The following is a 19,666-nucleotide window of genomic DNA, read 5'->3' as shown; positions in this document are numbered from 1 at the left end:
ACTGGGGAACTGCATTAAACTGAAATGCCCGTTACTGTTATAGAATTTTTACCTAATAATATCAAAAGCACTGTTACAACAAACAGCTGATAAAGCAACAAAATGTCCTACAGCAGATACAGGTTTTTCCTATCTCACAAAAGGGTACCTGGTGACAAAGTTAATGGACAGTCTTGAAAATTTTGTGCTTAAGTTGGAGTGCCTTTTTTTCTGGTCCTCAATTTGAGAAATTAAAGTTCTATGGTCAAGGACTTTTTAAAAAAGGGGTTCTTTGTTAAATTCTGAAATGCCAGACAGCCAGCAGCTCCCAGTGGGTGCTCAGCACTTCTGGGAAATCAGGCCACATATAAGCACCTGGACGCCATTTTAAGCACTCATTTAGTTAAAATTTTGACATAGGTGTTTCAAATTGACCACCCAAAATTAGTGGACGAAACTGAAAATGTAGTTCTAAGTGCTTTAATGAAAGTCAGAGTGGCAGAGAACACAACAAAACCAAACCAGGAATCCTGACACCATTTCTTAAACTAACCACTAGATAACACTATCTCCGGGTTTATTGGAAAAAATAGCCAGGGCCTGCTGATTCATTAATTCACAGCAACTCTTGTCAGGCCTGATGTATTCATTGCCCCAACTCACTGCTGTCATAATCTGTATCTAAAAGATGTCATGTAGGGTAGCATAAACAAACTGGTAACAGGTGGGTCAAGAAAATCATTGTGTGGGGTATGAACAAAGAGTTATAAATATGTGCTAGAATCATCTTCTTACAATTTGCAAGCAATGCATAAGCTCAGCCTGCCCTAGACAAAGAAATGTGTATTTGCTTGTCTGACCAGCCTGGTCCTCAGGCAGAGCCAACGAAGGTACTTTACATAGAAGGTGAACAAAGCTAACAAGGAAGGGAGAAGACAGCATGGTGTCTGTACCTCAACAGGAGAAAGAAACTTTGCCTAGGCTTACTTTTCAAAGAATACATTTCAAAGGTTTATTAAACTATTAAAAAGAAGGGGCGAGAACCCCATAGTCATCCTTCATCTAAGGAGAGAAAGAAAACCAGGCGCTTTGGGCCCTGTGATTGGATCCTGGCTAAGGAGTAGCCAGCGCCATGCTGGAAGAATTTCTATGGTGAGAAAATTTTGAACAAAATACTCTAGTTTAAGTTGAGTTCCAGCCTTAATAGCTTATTTTCACATTTGTTTCTTTGTAACCATTTTTTATCCCTATTACTTCTACTTGGTATCACTTTATAAACTTGTTTTACTTACTGTGAATCAATTCAGTGCTGTAATTGAAGAGAAGATTGTGTTAACCCCAGTTAAGCTAACAGGCTGCTGTGTACTGTCTCTGTAAAGGAACAGCAAACCTGTAATGTTTCATGAGTGTTCCAGCATGAGGGACTGAGCACTACAGGAGAGATAGTTTTGAGGAAACTTGGGGCTGGAAGGGTTGCTGAATTCCCCTACAAAAAGTAACTTGGTGGTGGAAGCCAGGATGTGCCCTGGAAGCTTGTCTTCTGGCTGTTGGTGTCAGGGCTGTGAGGCACAGCAGCATAGCATATAAGACACCCAGAGTTGCAAGGCAGATGTTGACGGAATCCCTTACTGGCCTGTTGGAACCCCAAAAGGTACAGCATCTCTCAATGTTATTTGATACTAGTGTTTTCAATCCTTACAAATAACTGCTTAGATAATTTAACTGCAGCAAAAAATGTTTCTGATGTTAGCACAATTTATCAGTAAAGCTTCTAAACAAAATATAGTGCTACCTTAATACTAAGCTTCCATGTGAGGCTCTCAAAGTACTTTATAAAAGGTAGACGTCATTATCCCTATTTTACACAGGGGGAAACTTAGGCAGAGAGAAGTTAAGTGACTTGCTCAAGGTCACAGTCAAGGATCAGATCAAGAAAAAAACTCGAGTATGCTCACTCGCAGTCTTCTGCTCTAACCATTAGAGAATATCATCCTCATGTTAGAAAATGTTTTCCGTTTCAGTAGACATACAGCTATGGAGACTCTCCTGAAATGCTCTATCAAAAGTACTTTCTTTCTAGTGTTAGTTCAGTCCTGAGATTCTGTTAAGTAGTTGACTTATAACTACACATAACATTGCCTCAGCTGTGATTCCAAGGTGTGGTTCATGCAATATAGTTCATGGAATAGCTCTAAAAATAATTACTCAAATTACAATACCTCTAGCTAATTAAATGAACATGATTTTTGATCTTGCTAGAATTATCACTGAAGCCAGAGCCAAACATAATTCATCAACAAGATGTCCAATGTGTTCACTTTATTATCAATTAATCAAATGAGTTATTTAGGGACAGTTATTCTGCATGCAGGCCCTCTGAAAAATCACTTTGAAACACTACTGTACACTGGGGCTATCACCCCGAAACCTGAAGTCAGCTGCTCAGCTGCAGGTGGGTCTATTTATAGAACACAAATAACCTTTTTATCTTTTCCTGTGAAAATGAGGGAATCTCTCACCTTTTGATGCTTCTGAAAACAGCAGAAGTATCCCAGCATGCCATGCGGCAGGAAAGTATGCAGCCTTCCATGGTGCTTGACAGAACCATGTTCAATTTGTATTGTTCTACCACATGGTTAGATCAAGCACAAAGGAAAACCCCATTAACAGCCAGAGTCAGTGTTAGGCAGCGCCAAAGAGAGAGGAGCGTTGAGAGGAAGCAGCATGGAGAAGCACAAGCTGGAGATTTCACTGAGAGCTGCTGTCCATTTCACCCATGCAAAAAGGAGCTGGAGTACAAGAGGTCAACATTTTATGCTACAATTGCAAGAACACTCTGTACAGGACAATCTGTGAGCATAAGAGAACAGGGACCAGAAGTTTTTAAAGGCAGAACTACTGCAACAGAAAACACTACCAGAGGACTGCAAATGGCTGCATCCAGTAGGTGTACACAATAGACTGTACAGTGAGCATGTGGAGCTAGGAAAACGCCTATATAAAATGCCTGATCTATGCTACTATGTATTGGGCCCCCTTACTCTTCTTTGGTGACTCCTTTCAGAAAATACAGTGGTAAAGCATACTCAACTCTTTTTGTTTTTTATTATATGATCCACTAAAGAAGCCAGCTTGGAGGTACAAAAAGCCAACTTCATATGCCAGAGCACCTACTGGTAAAAATAGGATTCCAGCCTGATGACCAAACTCTGGCTTCAGATGCTTGCACACAACTCACTGAAGTCAACGGGAATTGTGATTTGGGACCTCAGGACAGAATATGTCCCCCCGAAATGATTACACACAACGGTGGGAATATTTACAAGAGAGTAATAATAAGCAGCAGTAATCATTGCTTGATTCCTGTTTTTTAAAGCCACACTTCAAAACGAGGACATAGTAGAGAACAATTACAGTTTTAAATATAAACGAATCTACTGCTATTGCTCCTTCTTAGCATAATACCTGTAGTTTTCCATAGGGTAGGCAGTGGCTGAAATTTGGCTAAATATTAGTTCTTGTCCACCATGGAGCCATACAGTTAACATGGCAAGCTTCCCTCCTTCCCAGATCCCAGGCTCACTTTCTTATAACTCACTCCCGTGTTCTTGACATGAGGGTGGAACTTTCAAATGTGCTTGGTGTTAGTCTTACTATGCTCCCCGTGAAATCTACTGTAAACTCCCATTGACTTCAGGGGGCGTGCAGCTAAGCCAACAATGAGTGCTTTGGAAAGACTCATCTCAGATGTATTTACACAGATGGCAAGGAGCAGGACTGAAGAAGGGAAGGCTCTATGCAGTTGGTAGGAGCTGGTAGGATAGCTAGTATTCAGAGGACTGCGGTCTTTGTCATGGTAGGCCATTCACTACAATGACACAGAACAGCTTAAAAAATTTTGCAGAGGCGATAGATAAGAGAGCTGGGTTAACTACTGGGAACAACATATGTAATCGTAAAATCCCTTAATTTTTACAAATTTTGTTTATTAATTGACTAATATATCGTATGATCAAATTTCAACCTGTTGATTGCTTGGAAACTATAGTAACTGAGTGTAATTGCTATGTGGGATGCAGTTCCATACTCATATTCCTCCTCCTGTTTAACCTTGCATCCACTCAAACCCTGGATTTTTTGAATAAAATCCCCCCCACCAGGTACTCTGTTATGCAATGAGCAGACATATTTCTTATCTACCAAATGCCTTTATTCAATGAATCCAACATTCATCAGAGTCCCTGTAAACAAAAACAGTAATTTTGATGTGGGTGCACACTTTCAATCATTGTGGAGCAGGACATGTAAAAATCACCAAGGCAGAGCTGTGGGGAATATTTGAACAAATCTGTGTCCCTCTGTTGTGTTAATTAAGCATTTCTCTTTTTTTAAAAACTATCTGCACTAGCCATGAACCACCATGAACAAGAGGTAGCAATGTAAAGAGAAAGGAGTCTACCAAAAAGGCTAGTTCAAGTCCTCCTCAGACACAAGGGGACAGGCTGCTCAAAAGCACCACTACACCTGCTTTGCAGTTACATTTGGGGATTTCTGTTCATGGCAGCTGTGGCAAAAATATGCAGGTAAACAGCCACTTTTGGGGATAAATGTACAAGGGCAAGCAGGAAGCTTATTGCTTGTGCTTTGGTCCCAAACACTTTGCTGCTTCATAAAATGAATTTCAGTTTGGGGCCCAAAACTCATCTTCCATGAGCCTTTATATGAACAAAACATCACTCATATAAATGTTTGCAAAAAGTAATGTTTAAAAAGGGGTGACTGACATGGAAAATTGAAATTTAGTTGCCAATTCACTGAAAAGTTGACAATTTCCCCTGCCATTGGCCCAGCTCAAGAAGAACAATGTTAAATGTAAGTTACATCAAAGTAAAATTGTATGATTTACTGAAAAAGGAGATTCCAAACTGTGGTAATCAGAGGTCTGTTATTTCAAACCAATGGCTGAATCTGTAGTTTGACAAGGAGTTGTGTATGGTTCACTGTTTCCAGCTCTGTCATTAGATTGCATCTACTCAGCAAACTGTTTAGGTATCAGAACAATCGGACAGAAGATTTATTGATCTATTTCAGGATCATATGTCACTGCATTTGTTTTATTTAACATGCCAATCTCTCTCTCTCATGCTTTTATTTTTTCTATTTAAGTGGCTTTTGGTGCTCATTAAAAGGCGCTAAAGTCACTGCTCTAGCGAGTGACATTCAATTTAGCCACAAAACAAGCGTAACAGAGGCAGTGGCACTTATCCCCAAACTGGAGGCACCATCCATTAGGGGTAGCAGGTAATTCTGTGTCCATCCCCTTTCTGCCCAGTGCCTCTCTGCATAGACTCCCAATGAGGGTGTTGGCTTGTAATTTTTACAGACAGCTGATGATCTGTTGTTTACTTTCTGTCAAATGTTCTACTTTCATCAGAAGATTAGGCCTTAAAGTAAACATTTAATTGCGCACCTTCATATTTCACCCTCTTTTGGGGACTATATTCTCTGGCAAACAAGATCACATATTTTAAGATGGACTTGTGCTTCCTTGAGAACGAAAGCCTATAGTATAGATCAGACCTGCACAACATATGGCCTGCGGGCTGCATGCGGCCTGCGGAGGCTCACTGTGCGGCCCGCGGCCGGGAATCAAAGGGCTCTGAGCTGTCCGCAGCGGCGGGGAGCCCAGAGCTCTTTAAATCTCAGCCACGGCCGGGATTCAAAGGGCTCTGGGCTGCCGGCAGCGCGGGTAGCCCTGAGCGCTATAAATCGCAGCCGCGGCCGGGATTCAAAAGGCTCTGGGCTGCTCGCAGAGATTCCCGGCGGCGTCTGAGATTTAGAGGGCTCAGGGCTCCCCGCGGCTGCAGGCAGCCCAGAGCCCTTTGAATCCCGGCCACGGCTCCAGCAGATGGGCTGGGATTTAAAGGGCTCGGGCTCCCCTCAGCGGCAGGAGCTCTGGGCCCTTTAAATCCCTGCCCCAGCCCCGCAAAGCTCCGGGTTCCCCCAGCTGCCAGAGCCCCGGGCCCGTTAATTTGCCCCTGAGGGCTCCCAGCCACCTCTTCAGCTGGGAGCCCCTGGTTGATTTAAAATCAAGTATCACCTCCCCACCCCCCAACCTTCCTTTTTGGCCCACAGCTGTTTTGGTGGGGCGGCGCTGGGGAAGGAGGGTTTGTTTCTGCAGGGCTGGACAGTGATGGGGCGGAGTGTTTCCGTGGGGCCGGGGAGTTTCGGCCCTCAGCTATTTTCTTTGGAGTAATGTGGCCCTTGCTGCTTTACAAGTTGTGCAGGTCTGGCATAGATCAACAAAGCACTGGAGGAGACCGTTTATATATCCCAGGACACTCACAGGGTTAGCAAGTGAGAAGCTGGAATGACAGGAAAAAGAAACAGAGATCTGAATTGCTTCCAAAGCTTTTCTAGAAATGAAATAGTAAGATCAGTGTCATAGTTAAATCAACTGTCTTTTTCAACTGGAATATTTTTGGAGTGAAAGGAAATTAAGAGCTATTATTATTCAAGACCAAGTCATATTCCTCTCTTTTTCAAAGTGGCTAGATAACAAAGGAAGTAAGATGCATAGTGTCATGTAAACCTAAGCTTGCAAATGCAGTTCCGTTGTGCAAAGACTTCATATTCATAAATATGATCAAATACAAAATTCAGTTTGCTCATTTCTCTTCTCTAATAACATTCTATTCAAACAGATTTATTTAGCTATATTATTACGGCAAAAACTCACTTGGACAAACTTTTAATTCCCTTTCCCATCTGCTTTCGTCCCAGCAAACCTGGAGATGAGCAACAATAAGCAACATCCTAGCTTCACTATTCTCTAAGACCTCTGGGGGCATTTTCAGCCGAGCTTTCATCTGTCTCTTTCAAAAAAGGAGGTCACGAGACATAAAATGTAATTGACCTTAAAAACCAAAACAAAATAAAAAATGTTACTTTTCAGCTGCTCAGATCACATGGCACTATTTCATATGTCTGGAAGTTTGGCCTCAAGCAAGTTTTTCTGCAAATGCGACTAGGCTTCAGAGAAGTCTGTTCAGTTCCAGATAATCCCCACTAGTGTCAAGTATAGTATGGGCTAACATAACAGCTGTCAGGTTTCAGTCTCCACCTCCAGCTAGGAGCTGCTGGAGGCCAGCAGGATAAGAGCAGGCTGAACAGCAAATCCCTGACCAGGTGTTACTGCAATACTGTAACTAGGCAGATTAGGGCATGGGGATATCTGCATTTATTAAAAGAGACAGGGATGAATACTACAGGAATATGAACATCCAGTATGTGAATGATGGTCGTTGCTTAAGAAAATGGGGACAATTTGGAAAGGATGCATCATAGTGACTTGCAAGTTATAGGAACCACTACTAGCATTTAAATAAGACATTTCATGTGGAAAACAGCTGATTACACTCACTTAACGTGCATAAGTTTTAAACATTTAAAGGAATAATAATAATACTTTGCATCTTTCATCTAAAGATCTCAAATACTGTAAAGTATACATGCATACAACTCCACTGCAGATATGGAATAATTATAACCACTTACTCTAGGGAAACTAAGGCACAGAAAAATTAAGCGACTTGTCTAAGGTGTATTAGTAAGCTGGCAATACAACTGGAAAAACAACTACCAGGCTCTGCTCTCATCATTAAATAGCCCTATCTCTTCATTCATGGAGTTCTCCATGTAAGGTCCAATCCTGAGGCCATGAGTTTTTTGCTTCAGTAAATGCAGTGTGCACCTCAGCCTTGGGTCCACACTGTAGAGGGGTGAAATTCCAGTCTGGTGTACAGGGAAAGGCCATCACAATCACAAATAATGGGGACTACGCTCTAGCCTGGAGCTCCAGTTCAAGAAGTTTGAACATGTTTACCACCAAAATGGTTGCTTAGAACCCAAATACAAAGACAGGGAAAGACAAATTGCAAGTACCATGAACAGCTTTTATTAGATGCCTTTGATGCAGCTATTGATAAAATACATCATTCTCTAGTCTGATAACAAGGGTTATAGAAGAGATATGAAACTGTCCTTGAACATACAGGTGCTTATGTCTCCATTTTCAACATTTGTATCAGGGCTGCTGCCTTCTGATTGGATTGAATAACTGGGAGGCAGTGTCTGAAAGGATAGATTTGTGTTGGCAGATGGCTCATTGTCCTTAAATAGTTCACCCTGTTTTTGGTTTGTACAGACCTATCTGGTGCTGAAGCAGCTAATTAAATCAGTTAAAAATCACAGGTGCCCAATGCAAGAGGAATTAAGGAGCCAGGTTTAGTTATTAGGGCTTCAAATGGGAAAGAAGTTCATGTTTCTACACTGGAGGAGGGGAAGCTTTTGTGATTTGGTGCTCTTAGAAACAAATATTCTTCAACCATCACCAAAAGCGGAGTGGGGAGAGTTGGGCAGGTAGAACTTCCATCAGTTTTCAAATGCACAAGAAACTGACATTATATGTAAAAAATATAGGCACTAGTGCATGAAAACGTATATATACACATTACACAAACAAAATAGGAATCTTGAGTGCAGGGAGAGCTCCGTGCAATAGCCATTGTATACAGAGTAATCAAGGATTCTGACATTTCTTGAAGTGACAGTGAGCTACCACAGAGGCAGCAAAACCTAGTACTGGATCCTTTTTATTCCCCTAAAGACCAGTGCTGCTTTTCAAAACAAAGCTTAACCTAGTCAAAAGCTACCAGGCAGAAGAGCTTTTTTTTTTTTCCTACCGAGGATGGGATCCTTTAATAACATAGAACTGACATGTCCCACTGAAGAAGCACTCTGTGTAAGCTCAAAAGCTTGTCTCTTTCACTCATTCTGTCTCTCCAATGTCCACCGTATCTTTAGCTGAGAGTGAGCAGATGCTGCTGAGGAAGGAAAATCCCATCATGCTCTTGTATTGTTGCCACTGAAAATGACACAACATCCCCCCTTTATGAGCATATTGGAGGAAGCTTGCACTGAATCTCCTTCCTTGACACACTCATAACTCTGTGAAAATGTTGCTGCTCCATCATCATCAGGCAGTAAAAGCTTGCACCACTGGGCTGGGAGAGGAGAGCGGGGAGCTGCATTGATGATGGAACAGTCCACAAGGAGAATACAATTTACCTTTGCAAATACTAGCATGAAGCAATAGGGAGGGAATAAAGGCAGAAGAAAGTACCAACTCAAGAAAAAAGCCTCCAGAAATTAATTACTGTCTTGTTTAAAGTTTATTGTTTTACTTATCAAAGCCTGAGCCTACGCACTTCCGTCTAACCACGTATCTCCAAATGCTGTCCTGACACCACTCCTAGATACTGACATATCAAACTCCACTGGGCAAAACTTCAATGTCTCATCTTTCCTCCCAAGCCCTTCCCACAACTCCATTATCTTCCCCTTTCACCCCAAGATGACTTCTGAGTCACCTCCACAGCTCACTTTTTACCCCCCTCTCTCCTATTCCACGACCACGCCTTTTCTCATTCAAATCCCTCCTGAAAAGACACTTTTGTGAAACATTGGAGAATCCAAAGGAAGAAGAATCTGCACTACTTTGGGGTTGGGCTTTGTGGACTTTCTGGGATGGAACTCCATGACATGGAGGCCATTTCTTCCCCAGTTGCTATAATGCTAAATACTCCGAAGGTGAACTAATTGTGGGTCTGATCCTGAGATAGGCTGGGCACATGCATCTCCCACAGATTTCAACAGAGCTTGGCATCCTCCACACCGCTCAAGTTCAAGAACCAAGCCAGGGTATTAAAATGGGGCTGCCCTCCCACTCCCCTCGAAAATTATAAATACATTGACTACTTTTTTGACTGAAAGACATGCTTATTTCAAGGCAAATTAACTTTGGAATTTATTAAGGGGCTAACATAAATAAAATGAAAATACCAGTAGCCCTAGATGAGAAATTAATTTTGTAATCTCTGAGCAGGAAGGTATAAGCTGTAGATTTACAACAGAAACTATTTTCCCATTCCTTCATTGAGCAACAAATGCAAGAATCAGATGAGAAGGATCCCTGAGTCGGCAAAGATAAACGGACAGATCACTAAGTATTCTCATCACAGCAGTCCTGATGCAGGACTGTCCCTGTGAAAAGAGATGCATTGCACACCTCTGTTTTTGCTTTAAATACATAATGATCCCACATTTTACATCCCTTTCTGAAGACATGTTGTGGCACAGCCCAAGATAACATCATAGTCCTCAAAAATAAAAAGTGGAAAAATTATATTTTTCTGTTGCATTCTAAGACAGAGGAACAGGTTAAGTTCTAATGCTGCCTCCTTGAATGCACTCTGAATCAGTTTACAAACAATGATTCTTCAAAATATCTGATGGAATAGTACTGCAAAATTTCCGCTCATATTTTAAATTAATAGAAGAATGCGTAGCGAGCTATGATTCTCATTGCCATTTGGAGCTTTTACTAACAAGGATGAGGACAAAAACTCTCTTGAGTTTTTCAATAGTGTTAGTTTTCAACCAACTTAAAGCCATGTTTTGGAGCCTGCACACTGCATGTCCTCCACCCCTGAAGCACACACCAGGAAAGCTCGAGGTATGCCTTCTCATGGGTGTTTGATATTATAGAATTGATAAGCAAGGCTGGAACAGATGGACTGAGAACATGATGGACTGAAGAAAGAACACAACAGAGGAATCCAGACAAAACATTACTCTCAACATCATTAAGTGAATTGCTGTCCCTTCTCAACTCTGATCCTTCAAAAATTGTATCAGATGGTCTCAGCTTTTTTCCAATGGCCTGTATCACTGCATAGGATAGGCACATGTAACACATTTTGATTATTGCTTCGCCCTATTAATAGAGTAAAATAAAAATGGCAGATTGGGATAGATTTAGAGACATTAACTTCTTCACAGTGTTCTTTATTTTGTAAATACACCCCTACCCCGATATAATGTGGTCCTAGGGAGCCAAAAAATCTCACCACCTTATAGGTGAAACTGCGTGTTATTGGATTTGGTCCGGTACGCCGTTCTGGACTGGACCAGCTTCCCTGGGGGTGATTTAAAGGGCCTGGTGCTCCAGCCGCTACGGGGAGCCCCGCCCTTTAAATCACCACTGGAGCTCCGGCAGTGGGGCTCGGGCGGGGATTTAAAGGGCCTGGGTTTCCTTGCAGTGGCTGGAGCCTCTGGCCCTTTAAATCACCGCCTAAGCCCGGCTGCCAGAGCCCCGGCGAGGATTTAAAGGGCCCGGTGCTCCAGCCGCTGCGGGAGCCCCAGTCCCTTTAAATCACTGCTGGGGCTCTGGCAGCGGGGCTCAGGCGGAGATTTAAATGGTCCAGGCCTCCCCGCAGCGACTGGAGCCTCTGGCCCTTTCAATCACCGCCCAAGCCTGGCTGCCAGAGCCTCGGCGGGGACTTGAAGGGCCCGATGCTCCAGCGGCCGTGGGGAGCCCTGGTCCCTTTAAATCACCGCCAGAGCTCTAGCAGCGGGGTTTGGGTGGAGATTTAAAGGGCCCAGGGCTCCCCACTGCTTTACCGGGGCTCCCCACTGCTTTACCACGTTATATCTGAATTCGTGTTATATCGGAGGGTAGAGGTGTATCCATGACTTCTCCATTCTCATTCCAAGTTTCTTTAAAGGCGAATATTGATGACTAGTTACTATGCTACAGCGATGGGCCTAAACCAAGTCCCTGGATCAAACACCCCATAATTTAATAATTTAAGATTTGGCTCTAAACTGCATGACTTGAGCCTGCAACTCAAATTACTTGAAGGCTTTAAACCCTGCCTACAAGACTGACTGATTGCAAATGAAGTTATCCTTCTTTTATTTTATCAGTAAAGGGCAGTTTATCTGAGAATACTGTTTGCTGAGACACACAATGCAGCAATGTCTTGTTTTGGGCTGCTGCCATTCATTCTCATGCTACATCAGCTTATAGTGCCATCAATCTTTTACTGTCAGGAGTACAATTAATCATGCTGTTTTTTCGGGGGGTGAGGAGGGAAGAGGACAAAAATGATAGTAATTTTTATAGAAAACACTGAAAAGTATTTCATCAATGACAGTCATTTTTCTTCTCAATACATAGCAACAGATTTTCTTACACTGAAATTCTGCCTGTTCCTACAGCATGTCACAAGTACAGTAAATCTGAAACCTATGCTACCAGTACAACACACACATGAACAAACGGAGTCTGCTAAATTAAGCTGCATAAGGCGATATCCCTTTGTTGACATCTGGTCTGGAAGATGAAAAAGAGCTAATAGTACAGTTTATGAGGTGGTGGAGATGAGGAAGAGCTGTATATACTACTTTTCAGATTATTTTCATCATCATCAACTAATTACACATTCAGTAAATAACAAAATCTGTGGACCATACCCTGAGGTCAGTTTTGATTCCTTCCTAGAGGACAAAAATCCACTGACTGCAATGGCAGCTTTGCTTGAATGAATAAAAATTAAGGTAAGAGCTTCTGGGTTGGATCTGCAGAAATTAGTTATGGATGGTAAAGCCCTGCTAATTCATATGGTCTATTTCCTCCTGTTCCCCTTCGGGGGCACAATTGTTCCTTGCAGTTTACTTAGGACCTAATCCACCACAAGGTTATTTTCTCTCTCTCTCCCCTGCGCCTCCCTCACCCCCAACCCCCCCCCCTACTTTTTTTTTTTTTTTTGCTGAGTACTTACTCAGGCAAAGCTCCCATTCAAGCCAGGATTTGGCCCAATGTACATCCAGGTTTCCGCCCTTCCCAAATACACCATTTGGCATAAGAATTCATCTGTATCTCCACTGGTTTTCATAGACATTTTATAACCCAGCATTCTTTAAAAATTAAATGTCAAGGATTTTTAAAAAAAAGACAAGCTACAGACTGGGCTCTTTTTTAATCAATAAGGTAATTGGTTTTCTGGAGGACTAACTGAATTTCCCAAATTTAATTTTAAAAGATGCTCCACAGTATCCATTATAGCAAACACTGTCCTGCAGATTTGATTAGCAGGCTCTCTGGACCTGCTTATTTCTGAATTGAAAGTGCAGTACAGCCTGGATAAATGAATTACCTGAGCAGCGGAACTTCTTGCTCTTGATCTGGCTGATTCGTTTGTTGGCAAGGCGACGTGGACTGCTGCATCGAGCGCCGCTGGTTTCTATCGGATTATCCTGCAGGTAATCAGCCAGCCACTTCAAATGGCAGTCACACACAAATGGATTCTGAGCTAAATGTCTGCAAGAGGGATGGGATGTTTAATCAGAAATGACCTGTGACTCTGTACTCCATCATTGTTTTTCACAAACGCAAACCTGAAGAGTAGAGTAATTGAATAAGCTCCCAAAAACTCAGGCCTGGCGGAAGCCACATGGAGCTGCACATGAATGGGAAAATTCTGTGAGCTATCGTATTTCGTAGCTCATTAAGCCTGCTGCAAGTTCTTTCATGGAGGAAGCAAAAATTAATACAGCAAAGCCTGATTTAAAGGATACAGCTCTTCTGTCTCCAATGTTTTCACTTGGAAGCCTGACATGATGCATTGTAATAGAAACACATCTTTCTAGAAACACCTGATTTGAGAGAATATTTTGTGCCCTGGTTTCAAAAGATGGTTTATTGACAAGCTCAGCTTCCTAGGGATAAAAATCTGGATAAGTAAAGGAGAGCACCTTGGATCAGTGGGTAAAGCCACAAATGAGCCAGAAGCCTTCACTCAAGAGTGAATTAATGTTGCATATCCTGTTCAGGGCTAATAGAGTTTTTGTGCATTGATTTCTCCTCGATCTGAAATTTTAACTTTTCAGAATAGACAGCTGATGCAAACTAGGGCCTGACTAATATAATTCAGCAAATGCCCATGTGAAATACACCAGTCTAGTTGGCAAGGTATTTCACTGGACATTCAAATTGCGGTGATAAAGTTCCTCTGGATTGTCTACAAATATTTCAGGTAGAGGCCTCTTCTGCTCTGCTTAGGCTCCCAGAGGTTAAGCCAAAACTTATTTCTGCAGTTGTTTTGGTCCTCTTTGTTGGGCTCAGTGAGGTATTAAATAAAGAAAGTTTGTCAGGACTCTCTCTGAGCCTGCTCCCATGGAAATCAATGACAAAACTCCCACTGACTTCAAAAGGAAGCAGGATGCAGACCTCAATCATGAAATGTCCATTTGTTGGAGAACTGGATGTGGAAAGATGTTAACTTGTGTTTATGAGCAGAGGTATAAGGACATATTTCCAGAGAGTTATGGTCCTACTAGTATTTAGGCATATTTTTCTCTCTAGCTCATGTTCCATCCACACTAAATTTATTTTGTTTCCTTGTTCCAGGTATGTTTAGAGGTTGTGGCTTAATATAATGAAAATAACATGCCACCCGGCTGTGGTGGCAGCACCCGAGAGAGAGGAGTCAAATGAATGTAAAGAGTGGGGGAAAAATGTTCCTTACAGAGGTTACCCAAAGAGGCTAAACATTGTTGCTGCATTGAGCCTCTAAAGTAAAGCCACTCCAGTACTAGAAGGTCCAAATACCAAACTAAATCAACAGTATGTGATGGCAGGGATGGGCTGTGCTCCATGCTTTAAAAAAAGGCAGAAACTGGAAATCAGCTAAAACATCAAACTGCCCACGGAGATGTGTCTCAATGCGAAGCAATAAGGAAAGCTTGATGTACACTCTAAGTAATGGCCCCAAGCTCTGCCTAGAAAAAATATGGAACCCAAGAAGTAACTTTTATAGCTTAAGATTTTAAAAATATCATTTCACTTGGTTTGTTGAATTCATGCACATCTAGCATTTGCAACAGAGTCGTATTAGCAAACTTTTAGCTTTATCTGAAACTAACTCTGGGTTTACACATATATGTAAGTTTTATATATATACACACACAAACCAGAGCCATTTATATTTCACAGAAATATTTATTTTAACGTCTGCTTGGATTGGTGCACCAGGTGCTGGCCAAATATTTGTGGCAAATTATCTTCATGATCCCAGCCTCTTGAGCTTGCTTTTTGCTAAAAATAACAATTGTGCATTTTCTTTTAGGTGAGCAAACATACACAAAATTTATTTACACAGTGCAGTGCCTGTCTTGCAGTGTGTACACACACACACACACACACACACACACACACACACACACACACACACACACACAGTGTTTTAGGTCCTTTTTTTAATGAGTTTGCCAGTCAGACTCTGGGAGAGGTGTATTCTTTCTTTGGAAGTTCTCACAGCTTTATGATGAAAAATCTTACCCTGTAAAATATCAGTTATGGTGCGTACTTATGTAACCAAGAAAAATAAGGGGTTTCTGACCACTCTCCTAGTCCTAATGCTTTAATATCGTCTCACACTAAGGGCTAGTCTACACTTACCTGCCGGGTCGACGCGGTGAGTTCGACTTCTCGGAGTTCGAACTATCGTGTCTAATCAAGACGCTATAGTTCGAACTCCCCACGCGCTCCAGTCGACTCCGGAACTCCACCACCGCGAACGGCGGTGGCGGAGTCAACCTTGGAGCTGTGGAGTTCGACCCCGCCGCGTCTGGACGGGTAAGTCAGTCGAACTAAGGTAGTTCGACTTCAGCTACGCTATTCGCATAGCTGAAGTTGCGTACCTTAGTTCAACATCCCCCCCCTCCCCCCCGTAGTGTAGACCAGACCTAAGACTCAGAGAAAACACAATAGATCCATTTTTTTTTAAATTAATATTTTTACCTGGACCAAATGAATAAGAACTTACAGTGATACACATTTACCCCACATGCCTAGAATGTCAATTAAAATGTAGCTTCAAGTCCTATGAACTATGTAGCAGGTCTCAATGTCCAGTAAGGATAAATAACGAATACATATGCTCACAGAAAACCATTATGGACATATTTTTAAATATATCTGAAGTCTGCTGTGCATATAGAGTCAAATGCACTTGCCCCGTATCGTCCCTATTTAAAACCACTGAATGTCCCCAAATGAAATCAAGTATCAGAGGGGTAGCCATGTTAGTCTGGTTCTGTAGAAGCAGCAAAGAATCCTGTGGCACCTTATAGACTAACAGATGTTTTTGCAGCATGAGCTTTCGTGGGTGAATACCCACTTCTTCGGATGCAAGTAGTGGAAATTTCCAGGGGCAGGTAAATATAAGCAAGCAAGAAGCAAACTAGAGATAACGAGGTTAGATCAATCAGGGAGGATGAGGCCCTGTTCTAGCAGTTGAGGTGTGAAAACCAAGGGAGGAGAAACTGGTTCTGTAATTGTGAATGGCTTGCCAATTACAGAACCAGTTTCTCCTCCCTTGGTTTTCACACCTCAACTGCTAGAACAGGGCCTCATCCTCCCTGATTGATCTAACCTCGTTATCTCTAGCTTGCTTCTTGCTTGCTTATATTTACCTGCCCCTGGAAATTTCCACTACTTGCATCCGACGAAGTGGGTATTCACCCACGAAAGCTCATGCTGCAAAAACATCTGTTAGTCTATAAGGTGCCACAGGATTCTTTGCTGCTTCCCAAATGAAATATTTATATTAATTAATAAATTTATTATATTTATAAGACCCCTGGAAAAGAGGCAGAACCTTGTAGAATCTGGCAGTGCTGAATTTATTCTATACTTTTCTTTCATGTTTTTCTTTTATTTCTGCCAAAAAACGGAAGCTACTGGCCTTATGTTTCTTCAATATTGTCTAAATACCAGATGCAAAGGCAGTGTAAAGATAGGGAACATCTTTGGGGAAAAGGGAAGAGCTGTCAGTTGTAGTGTGTCTGTGTACTCACAGAGTCTGGATCGATTGGAGAGGTGCAAAGAGCCCCTTGCTGATGGTCTGCAGTTTGTTGTCATAAAGAGATAGCAGGTTGAGATTATGCAGATCTTGAAACGTATTTACCCTGAGGCAGTTGATCTTATTGGCATTGAGAAGCCTGAAAGCAGAGGAAAGGTTTATAATTCACTAATATTGTAATTACCAGATAAAGAGAGACTGAACTTTGGGGTTAACCTAAAAAAAATGAAACCACTCAAACCAAATCATTCTGCATTAAAGGTCCTTGGTCTGTCTGTTACCTTAAAAGCAAAAAACCCTACAGTCACCATTAGAGCTATCAAACTGAGGGACATATACAGACATGGGTATACCAGAGCTAGATAAGCAAAAAAAAAAAAAAGTCCTGCAAATATATTTTTGTGCACATAATTTGTACAAGATAATTCCAGAGGAATATTGCATAGGGTTCATGGAGAGAGCTTTCACCTTAATAATGGTTATATAATTTACACAAAGAGATGGTCAAATAGTTGCCTTGCCCCACATAGTGGCTATTGTATGGAAGTCCACTGAAAGAGGCAGACAGGGCACTTCTTTTAACCCCCAGTCAGCAGGTGCTTGAACCCCGCATGAAGCTGCTGAAGTTCTGACCACTTCATTGCAGTTGTTGTGGCTAGTTAGTTCTATCAGAGAACTGAAGAAGAGAGAGAGTCTCCTGAGGGACAGGAAACTAGGTAGGAAGTAGGTTCTGGAACAAAAAGTTCCCTTTACAGTTATGCCTGTTACAGGTTGAGTTACTAATAAAGCCAAAACCCAGGAATGGGGTGAATTTGAACACTTCACTCAGGGCACGCTTACATGCGGGACACAGACTGGCAGTTCACCGTACATAGTTGCATACAAAGTATTATTATAGGAGAATATTCCATTTAGCTTCCATAGACCCTGAGCTATTTTATGCTGGCTTGCGATGATATGCAGAGATAGACCCTTTACATTTAGTGAAGTCCATAGGTATCACAAGCAACATGGTTTCTATGATGACCATAAAGAGATAAGAAACATCAAAGTCAATCACACTTCTCTATTACCTTGTACATCCCATCAATCTATGTTCTGTCTATGGGCTGTAAACTCCAAGGGATTATCTATATGTGTGTATTGTACAGTGCCAAGCATATAATCATTGCCAAACAAGTACATTAGTAACATAATAAATAAATGTTGTGTGAGTCTTATTTAAGTCTCATTGCTTCTAGTTTCACAGCTTATCCACCAGCATTAACTAATTGGAAGGATCATTTTGGGGCCAGGCTGTAGCTTTAAGCTACTGGCCACATTAGTGCAGAGGTGTGAGAGAGGCCATGTAGCAGTGGGAGCTTCAGGAAGAATTCTGACCAGCTCAGCCAGGATTTCTCCAGAGGTTTTGGGGAACGCAGATCAGAATGGGAGTTTCACAACCCTTATGAGGGGCAGGTTCACTCACCCCTTTGAGAGAATAGTACAAACAAGCATAGTGCCTGCCTTCTCCACTTCAGTTATGTCAGTCTCTTGTGCAGATGTGCAAGGGGAATAGTACAGAAGAAGGCACTTCAGTGCCTCTCCCACCTTGCACATCTGCACAGAAGACCCATAATAATCCAAATTTAGTCCATTCATCCAGAAAATCAATACAAAATGGATAGCACCAAGGAAAGCTTCCCCCACCACCTAGTCATGGTCACATCAACTCTGACATGTATGGATAATCTTCATCAGTAATAAGGGAGTACAGTCTTCATTGCCCATTCAGGCACAACTTTCAAGTACTACCAACATAAGCCATACTCAAGACTGTGGCCTACACACGTAAGACCTCACACCAATCTAGACATCTTCTTTTCTGTGTTCTACTGTAGTTTCTGAAGTGGCTTACGTTTCTTCAGGACCTCTGAAGTGTCTTGGCCTAAAGCTTTTCCCCAGAGTTGTTTACCTAAAGAATTCTACAGCATTTTATTTTTTGAAGGGATGCCTACCTTTGTTGAAACGATTTAGTAAATCTGTCATCAAACCTATATGAAACTGACCTCTCCATTTAACTTCAGTGATCCACCAAAGTTATCCACAAAATCCTTAACTATCTTTGAGCTTTCTGAAACTGACAATGGACTTTCTAAAAAGGAAATCTTATTCTAGTTGGTAAGACTGAAACAGTAAAGGTGAAAGTCTGTTGCAATGGGACCTGAACCTGATTGCTGCTTCTGTGTGCTGCCTCAATAATAGTAATAGGGTTGTGTTTGCGGGGTGAAAGGTATCTTTGCTTCCTGAGCAAACTAGTATGAAATCTTAAATAACACAAAAGTACTGTCTCCTGCACTAGCTTGCACCTCTAGCTCTAAGGACAATAGGGCACATTCTGTCAGGTAGAAGCACATGCCAGCTAGGGTCATGTCTTGCTGCTCCCTTTCTCCAACAAAGCATGCCACACAGAGCTTTCTTTGTGCTATCCTACCCTTCAACTACAAGAAGTCTTTCATACAAATTAAGGCCACCACTACTCTGTACTCTCCATTTTATTTGTGGGGTGCCCCAGATATTGCACTAAAGTGTTACAATAGTTGTGCTAGTAAATACTCAGTTGTAATACTTGGAAACAGAGGGTCCTTTTCTCAAGGATTTACAGTGTCTAGATCTTTGATGTAATAATGTGTCAGAATACAGCTTCCCTGCTTAACCAAGGGGAAAAAATCAATATTAATTCACCTGGATTTTCTTCATGATGCCGTGCAGCAGGCTACTGGTCTATGATAGGCTAAGGTCCAATAGAGGGCAATGAGGGATAAATGTGGGCAGCTCTTGCTTGAACAAACAGCTTACAGCATTTTACAGAACTGAAACCTTTGTCTCAAATACGGGGCTTACAAGAGCACCCTGCACCCTGGGCAGCTTAAAATTCT

At 41.9% G+C, this 19,666-nt stretch overlaps 1 protein-coding gene across 3 annotated transcripts in view; it reads right to left on the bottom strand.

The window, feature by feature from the left end:
• SLIT3 (slit guidance ligand 3) overlaps positions 1–19,666 on the bottom strand; it is a 768,837-nt gene that overhangs the window by 192,006 nt on the left and 557,165 nt on the right. For all 3 annotated transcript variants that reach the window (XM_045026794.1, XM_045026795.1, XM_045026796.1), the window contains 2 exons: positions 16,744–16,887; positions 13,041–13,204 (listed from right to left, as the gene is read on the bottom strand). In XM_045026794.1, the coding sequence (XP_044882729.1) occupies positions 13,041–13,204; positions 16,744–16,887 (308 nt within the window). The remainder of the gene's footprint in view (positions 1–13,040; positions 13,205–16,743; positions 16,888–19,666) is intronic.

This window comes from Mauremys mutica, chromosome 8, assembly GCF_020497125.1.
Source record: "Mauremys mutica isolate MM-2020 ecotype Southern chromosome 8, ASM2049712v1, whole genome shotgun sequence".
Lineage (NCBI taxonomy): Eukaryota > Metazoa > Chordata > Testudines > Geoemydidae > Mauremys > Mauremys mutica.
This window is presented reverse-complemented; position numbering and strand designations above follow the sequence as displayed.